Source organism: Callorhinchus milii, unplaced genomic scaffold, assembly GCF_018977255.1.
Source record: "Callorhinchus milii isolate IMCB2004 unplaced genomic scaffold, IMCB_Cmil_1.0 Scaffold4, whole genome shotgun sequence".
Classification (NCBI taxonomy): domain Eukaryota; kingdom Metazoa; phylum Chordata; class Chondrichthyes; order Chimaeriformes; family Callorhinchidae; genus Callorhinchus; species Callorhinchus milii.
Window position 1 is genome coordinate 63,137,308 of NW_024704745.1, and position 8,883 is coordinate 63,146,190.

An 8,883-nucleotide genomic window follows, 5' to 3' on the forward strand; every position below is an offset into this window, starting at 1 on the left:
CAAGAAAGAGTCTAAATATTTATGTAAAAATTAATTTGCTGATAAAGAAAGTATTTAAGAGGGTCAAAAAAGTGATGGTTTGCAATGAGGTTCACTTATAGTATCTCACAGAGAATCTGGTAATTGGCAGCACGTCATGGCTGACTTATATTTTGAATAATTATTAATAGGTGGTAGTACTGATAATCTATTTGGATCAAGAATATTATGGAGTATTATGAGACACCATCCTTCAAGTGAGACATTAAACCGAGGTCCATCCACTTGTTCAAGTGGGCTTTAAAAGTTGCCGTGATACTATTTAAAAAGAGAGGGAAGTTTCTCCTGGTGTCTGTGGGCCAACAATCCCTCAGCTAAAATTGATCGTTCACTTGGCTGTTTGTGGCAAATTGGCTCCCAAGTTTGCCTATAAAATAGTCATTGCACTTTACAGTAAATCTTGTGAAGGTCATTAAGATATTTCAATGACATAAGGTGTTATATCAAATGGAAGGATTATTAATATTTTGTTATTACCCTTGAGACAGTGTAAGGTATCACAAATAGCTGTGTGTAAATGGGGAAATTTCTTTTGAGAAATTCTCCTGTTCCTTTGAGACTTCAAAATTACTTAATTGAAGGATTCTGGAGGGGATTGATCAAAGCAAAATGTTCACTGACCATATCTGGAACTGCAAGTTACAAATGAAGATGATGATGATAATAATAATAATCCTTGCATTTGATATAGCGCTTGTCACGTCTTCTAGATGTCTCAAAGCACTTCACAGAATATACTGTAAAGTGAATTGACTGTATATTTGTGGGCGAAAAGTGGCAGTCAGTTGCGCACAGCAGTGTCCCACAAACAGTCGTGGACTGAAGTGACCAATTTATTATTTTTTTTCTTGAGGGATTATTATTAGGCGTGTGGAGTAAGGAAATTTGCCCAAGGTTTCACCCTGATGGGAATCAAACCCAGATCTCTTGCTTGAGAGGCGAGTGCTCTAACTACTGAGCTGCAGGATTCCACAAATATTCTAAGGAATTCTAAAATAGGCACAAAAAGAGATCTTTTCTCTATCCCAAAAGTTGATGGACGCACCTCTGAAAATTCAGCACTCACTAGACATTTCACTGGACTGTCAGTCTAGACTATTAATTTCAAGAAACATGTTTAAAGTAAGAAGGAAAGTTTGGCAGAACTTCTTTCATGCAGAGGGAGAGGAGATTTGTGAAATAAATGAACAAATACAAATAAGGAAAGCAATATTTTAACCTTGTATTTCAACTTTGTTTTTCCTGTGTAGTTGTATCTGCTTTGAACAAGGCTTGGTGTGTTAACTGCTTTGCTTGTTCAACTTGCAATACCAAGCTGACACTCAAGTAAGTATTTTTATGTCTTATTGAGCGTTTTTTTTTAAAAAAATGAGTATTAAATATGTATAATTCAATCTAGTTTTTTTTAAAAATTGTTCCCAAATATCTTGCCTTTCCTGCGCCCTAAAACTTGTTCTTTGAAAATCCTGGGACTCATCATCCCAATTCAAAGAATGTAGCAGAGCTCTGTGTTACCTCTTGTGGTGCTCGTGCAATGTCCCAGTGGCAATAGAAAAAAAATAAAGCTGCCAGGGGCATACAGAGACCAACCCTGAATAAATGGCAACTTAACCAACTTGACAGTATATTTGAATTTAAACAAAAAAAAACTTTTTAAAAAATAGTTTTGACTTAATGACTTTAAGAGCTCCAAGTTTCAGATACACTGTTAATTTTACGGCTGCTAATTCAGGTTTGGGGAACAAAGCAAAGCTATACACTCAAGTAACACAAAAAATTCTCTGCATGAGGAGGGTATCTTCCTAACCCATACATGCCAATACATTTTGTGTTTTTGTGACTCATTTCTAGACATTCCTCTTTTCTACAATATGACACTACTATCAATATAACTGATTTCTTAATTTTTCTGCACTGTTCTGTACCTTTATCTGTGTCTTGCATCACTCTTGTCTCCGTTCCATCTGTTTATGTGCACCGTGCATTCAAAAGGGACAAATTTGTTGAAATTGATCTGAAGCCAGTCTGCAAACACTGTTATGAGAAAATGCCTGAAGAATTAAAACGTCGACTCGCTAAACGGGAGAGAGATGCAAAAGAAAAACAGAAAAAGAAAAAAATGGTGGACATCTGTCTGTAATCCTTGTCTTTCCCTCCTCTTCTGTCCTTGGTTAGTATCTTAGATTTCCTTGTGTGTGTCTGACCTAAATCTTGAGCTCATTCTGTACTGCTACACTTTGGTCTTCTCTCTGTACTCTTCTATAGTTCTAATTCATCTTGATAACTGTTTCTCTGACACGGTGTTGATGCTGTCCTTCAAATGACCTGTTGAGCAGTGATCCCATCTTGCTGTTGAGATGGTACAGGTGCCTATTCAAGATCCTATAGTCTTATGTTGATGAGCAGAGAATACAGTGTCCAGGCGCTGCGTGCTTGTGTGCTTACACGTGTGGCATTGGGTACCTCTGTGCTTGTACACGTGGGCATTGTGTGCCTGTGTGCTTTTACAACTGCACATCTTTTGCATCAAGTAAGATATTGGTATTTTTTCCGCAGAAACAAGTTTGTGGAGTTTGATATGAAGCCAGTTTGTAAAAAATGCTACGAGAAGTTCCCATTGGAGTTGAAGAAAAGGCTGAAGAAACTGGCTGAAGCTGGTGTGCGGAAATAAGCCCGCGGCTAGCGTTTCCTCAACTGCAATTTACAATTTATAACAAAAAAAAAAGTTTTTCTTAATCCAAATGTTTTGTTTCATATAAAAAAGGTCATCAGAATTAAAAACCACTAAAGATGAGCAAAATATCTAGATTTGACCATCACCTTTTGAGGCCTTAATAATCTTTTTTTTAAATCTCCATTTTAAAAGTATTTCTTTTGCTTTTTGACTAAGTATCTGGTGACCTGATCTTGTCCATCAGGAAATATGTAAAATGGTAGGATGACTTTCCTTTCTCCCAACCCTCCCTCTTCAGTTATTAGAAGTACCCTATGACTTGCTGTGAGGAAATAAATACCTCATGAATGGCCTGTCTAAAATCATGAGCTCATTGTGCAGGTGAACCTAGGTCCTACTACTCCAAGAATACCTGTAAAATCATCCACTACACAATAAATGTGGAGAATTTAATTTGTTTTTCTAAAATGGCACTACTTTGCAGTGTTTTTAGAAACTTTAGTATTTTTAAAGGCAGTTTAACTTGTTTGTCAAAAGAATTTATGCTTGGTGAAATTCTGATTTTAAACACAAAATCCTTTATATTAAAAAAAACTCAATAGAGGAAGGGAAATGTGAGCAGCTTGCTCCTGATTTGTGACTGGAGCCTACCAAATGAAAGAGGATGACAGCAACCCATTGGCGTAATGCTGTCAAATGTGCTCTGGCTCGAAACAGTACTGCTGGAATGTTTCAAATTGCATTGATAAGTACATTCCAAGCCGACACTACTTAAAGTATGTAAATCAATATTTAATTTAAATAGCTTTTAATGGCCGTTTATAGACACCTAGAATAAGAGCTGCAAAGTATGCCAAATTCTGCATTCTATCACAATGAATTCCGCCAGAGTACAGTTTTATTGATCATTCTCATACTAATTTGTAGGTTCAATGACTTTCACTACTTTTTTTATCTACATTTTAAAACTGCAGCAATGCATTGATTATCTAGATATTACATACTTGAGAAATAAAAATAAAAATATGAGAAATAAAGTGTTATCTTGTGCTGGAGAGCTGTTGATACTGATTAGCCACCAAGAGAAAAAACGTGGGGCTTAAATGTTTGAAGGATTTAATTTTGAACAATACTACAAAGTAAAACACCTAGAGTGGTACAAAGAGGAGAATGTTACAAGCTACCTGTTATTTCTTATTGGATTTTCAAATCCTTTTTGAAATTGGAGTGTTCGGTTTTGTGATAAAATCAGCTTTGTTTTGTTTGCATGAAACATTTTTTCTCCTTTAAAACCTTAATTAATTTTGCCTAGCTTTCTCTAATATATTTGCAATGATAGATAATAGAAGGCAACATTTAAGAAATCTATGCTACCCTTTTCCCTTTACATGTACTGTACTTTAAAGCAAATAGGCCAACTACTGTATCTTTATTGTGTGGAGTATATATAAAATATAACAAACCCTCTGGAGAAACTGCCTTAACTGTCAGAGAAACCTCTGGGCTGTCTTGTTTGATAGTTTCTTTCACTTTACAACTCAAAACAGACAGTTAAATAGACAAAAGCACGGAAGCAGGTGCATGTCATCGTGTCATCTTGAAGTGTTCTGTGAATTGAATTTACGATTTACTGAACCGACTGGCATGTTATGGTAGCTGTTCATGTGATCCACTAATTTTTTGAATTTGTTTTGCTGCAGTTGGTTTTATTTGTTGTTTCTCTTGACAGCGAATGTTGGTGCTACAGAATGAGATGCAGTACAATCAAAAATGTTCATCTCAAACATCAGTTCTATGATTACTCACTGGCACATTCTAGTGAATCAATTGAGCACTGAAGTGAAATTTACATCAATACCTTCATTTTTTAAAAAAAAACTAATTGCTAGCTTATTTATCCAGCAAGGTGTAATAGAAAGTACATGCTGAACTCATGCTATTTTATCACTAAAGAATGTATTTTTGTTTTTCAATATATGCCGCACCTATAAATTACTCCAGTATTATGTAATAAAGTATACACACGATGAACCATTCCAATTTGTCATATTTATTGAATTTCTTTTCAAGTGGTATCAGGCTTCTCACTGGTTTCAACAACAAATTGCATTTATATAGTTCTTTGCATGTCGGGAGGATTTCCCAAGGCACTGGACAGTCTTTGCACTTCAACTCTCAGGTTATTTCTGCAGTGTGCATAGATGGGCCTTTAACCTGTTGGTTAACTATCTACACAGTATATAATTAGCTTTATCGGCCCTCAGCCACACAGTTTGGACAATGCAAGTCCTCACAGATAAAGTGCATCACAGAATATCATTGCCGTTGCAAGCTGTAAATGTGTCTATCGGTTTCTCATCTGCTTTCTTGGGAAGATGATGTGGAAAAACAGCAGAAGGAAGCAATGAAATTGTAATAAATGATTTTTTTTGTGTTCAAAATTCTGATAGAATTTCGTTACCCTAGCAAGCTGTACTATACCTTTTATATGATTAGTTTAGTTGTCCTACAAGTAAACTGTATGCTTTAATTTGTATATATTTTAACATGAAAATTTATACTCTTAATTAATGTCTGTACATTCGAAAGAGATTGTTAAACATAAAAATGTAAAAAATCATACAAACGACACAAACTAGTTAGCAAAACCTGTGCCAACATGTTTGAGTTTTATATAGATATATACATTTCTACATAGGTTATGACTAGCTTTATCTGCTATCAGCCTGGCTGTTTGATGCAATGCCTCACAGATGAAGTGCATTACATAATATCATTGATGTTATAATATATTAGCTTTACCCGTTGCAGCTTCGCTTGCAACCAAAGGATGTATGGAATGTACATTGACACACAGACAGAAATTTTGTCTTTATACTCAGCTGCGAGGACTCCTTTTGTGAGGACTCCTGTGGGAGGATGCTTATCAAAGCCATACTAACCAAAGGAGTTTACTGTACGATGCAGCAGGTCCTCGAGTTATTGCAAGGCTTCCATGTAGACATTTGCAGTTTTTCCTCCTTTGGCCATGATATACAGGTTTTGAGATGAACCCACACGTGAGAATCCAACAGAGAATTATCCATCAGAAAAGCAGGGTGTATTCAAGAAAAGGCCAGCAACCTTTAAGCTCTGCCCCTGTGCCTTGTTAATTTACATGGCAAAGCACATTCAAACAGAGAAATGGAGCCTTTTGAAACAGTTCTTGCATGCCTTACTGCGCCGATGTCCAGCCATGCTGTTCTTTGAGCGGGCATCTTGTTTTGCAGTCCTTTCAGCATTGAAATCCAACCGTACTATTCTTTGTTCTTCAACTTCATCTAATCAGCCTCTATTTTGTCTTGTATTTTTCTTTGTCCTTGAAAGGATTATCTTCGCTTCTTAGGCAACTTCCCTTAAGATAAAGAAAATGTCCTATTGGGAGGACTTCTGTTGGTATGATTCAGTGGGAGGACACCTGTTGGGAGGACTGTAGCTCCCATGACAACACAAAAAAAGATACATTTGTTGCAGAATATATTAGTATAGATATAATAATAATCCTTGCATTTGATATAGAGCTTTTCACATCTTCTAGACGTCCCAAAGCGCTTCACAGAACAACAACAACAAGATTCCATTTATAAAGCGCCTTTCACGTCAGGAGGACGTCCCAAGGCGCTGCACAGTTGGGTCAGGACCCGAGCAGGGGGGAAATGGTCAGGGTGAGGGGAGGGAAGGGAGGGAGCGAGGAGGGGGGAAATGGTCAGGGTGAGGGAGGGAAGGGAGGGAGCGAGGAGGGGGAAGAGAGTCGAGAGGGGAGCTGAAGGCTCGGTCAAAGAGAAAGGTTTTGAGACCGGCCTTGAAGGAGGAAAGGGAGGAAGCAAGGCGAAGGCACTGGGGGATGGAGTTCCAGAGCCTGGGGGCTGAGAGGCTGAAGGCCCGACCACCGATGGTAGGGCGATTGGGGCGGGGGACGTGGAGCAGACCGGAGACGGAGGAACGGAGGGTAACACACTGTAAAGTGAATTGACTGTATATTTGTGGGCGAACGCGGCAGCCAATTGCGCACAGCAGTGTCCCACAAACAGTCGTGGATTGAAAATGACCAATTTTATTATTGTTTTTTGTTTTGGAGGGATTATTAGGCGTGTGGAGTAAGGAAACTTGCCCAAGGTTTTGCCCTGCCTGGAATTGAACTCGGGTCTTTCGCTTGCAAAGTGAGTGCTCTAACCACTGAGCTACAGGACTCCATATATCTCTTTAGAAGGCTGTGTGCTTTCCTCTGTCACTACTTTGTTGCAGAATATTACGTATATCTCATATTTTATGCAACCTCATATTTTTGGGCTTAATCAAAATATTTTTCGATAGATTACCAGAAAAAAAAGTGCCCATGACCCTCTCGCTTGCAAAATCTTTCCAATGAGGTATAAATCATGTCTACGTCAATCGGTTTTTGCACTATTGGCAGAAACAACAACAAAATTACATTTGTATAGAGCCTTTCAGGTCGGCCCAAGATGATGTCCCAAGAAGATGTCCCAAGGTGCTGGACAGTCAGTGTTTCAGACCCGAGCTGGGGCTCGAGATTGGGGAGGGTAGAGGGAAGTGGGGGAAGAAGGGGGGAATCGAAAACACGGTCAGAGGTGGGTCTTGGAGGAGGCAAGGAAGGGGGTGAGGCAGGGGGACTGCAGGATGGGAGTTCTAGAGGGTGGGGGCAGTGTGGCTGAAGGCCCGCCCACCAATGATGGGGCAGGTGAGGCAGGGGACGTGAAGCAGGCTGGAGTCCGCTGAGCGGAGGAAGTGGGCAGATTGGTAAGGGTTAGGAGGTCGCAGAGGTAGTGGGTAGCAAGGCCATGGAGGTCTTTGAAGGTGATCAGGATCTTGAACTGTATCCTCTGTGTGATGGGAAGCCGGTGGATTTGGGCGAGGATGGGGGTGATAGGGTCACGGAACCTGGTGCGGGAGAGGACACGGGCTGCAGAGTTCTGGATGATCTGAAACACAGACACTTTGTCTTTATTAGTATAGATATATAATAATAATCCTTAAATTTGATATAGCACCTTATGTCTTTGAGCGCCTCAAAGCGCTTCACAGAACTTACTGTAAAGTAGATTGACTGTATTTTGTGGGCAAAACACGGCAGCCAAATATGTTGGCACACTTTCTGTATATATTGAACTAGCTGTACTGGTTGCAGCTATGCTTGCAACCAGTTTCATTATTTAAAGCATTTTTTAATAGACTTTTTAATATAGCTCATCAACGATAGGAGATTCCCGAAAAAAATATGGCCATGGCGCTCCCCCATGTAAAACCTTTCCGATGAAGTATAAATCATGTCACTATGTCAATTGGTTATTGTGTTCTTGGCAGACAGACAGACAAACATTTTGTCTTTATTAATACAGATAGATGTAATAATGGGCTAAATTGGTATATTCTTTGAGCAGTCTTTACAACATATTAATTAAAAATCATGAGTTTTCTTCTGGCCATAAGCTTAGTTTTATCTTGTAGTAATAATTTACTAATGGGTAAATCAGTAATTTAAATGTAAATATTAAAAATATAAACTTTTTATTTAATTCTGCAATCAACATTCCTGTATCAACAGTTTCTGCAAAATAATTGGTTTATGAACAACAGTTTTCATCAGTCTGGAAACCACCTACATGATGGTAATTTGACGTCCAACAAGTTTGGGTTTGGGCCCTGATTAGGTAGATGGTAAGTACCAGGAACCCCCAGCAAGCTTCTTGGTGAGCAACACAGCAGTTCAACATGAAATATATGAGAGCATTACCATCTTTCTGCCCACAACTCAGAAACATATCCCCTTCCATTAAGTTATGGTTCCATCAATTGAAGGTGCAAAGCTTGAGCAGCAGCTACTTACCTCTCTGCACACAAATCAGGGTGGATTACACACATGTTCATGAACTTGGACTTCAGGTAATGTTTTTCAGTCACTGAAGCCTCAGTTTCCTCATCAGCTACACAATGGACATCTGCCTTTAGTATGGCGGAAGAACCTTTAAAGGACAACTTTGATGTGCCCGCTCCCAAATAAAATTGGTGATTCACTTCATAGCTGCTGCAGTCGTCTGGAAAATACAGTTGCTTCATTTTCGTGTAAGTGCTGTGAGACTCTGAGACATTTTCCTGACGTGAAAGGCACCATG

At 38.8% G+C, this 8,883-nt stretch overlaps 1 protein-coding gene across 5 annotated transcripts in view; it reads left to right on the forward strand.

The window, feature by feature from the left end:
* The window catches only part of LOC103185757 (LIM and senescent cell antigen-like-containing domain protein 1), an 86,437-nt gene extending 81,688 nt beyond the window's left edge, over positions 1 to 4,749 (forward strand). For 4 of the 5 annotated variants that reach the window (XM_042333864.1, XM_042333865.1, XM_042333862.1 and 1 more), the window contains exons 9-10: positions 1,290 to 1,365; positions 2,032 to 2,209. In XM_042333864.1, the coding sequence (XP_042189798.1) occupies positions 1,290 to 1,365; positions 2,032 to 2,179 (224 nt within the window). In that variant the 3' untranslated portion in view covers positions 2,180 to 2,209. Of the gene's footprint in view, positions 1 to 1,289; positions 1,366 to 2,031; positions 2,210 to 2,595 lie in introns of those variants that run through there. The other variant, XM_007904415.2, reaches the window with a different exon arrangement.
* The last annotated feature ends 4,134 nt before the right edge of the window (positions 4,750 to 8,883 follow it).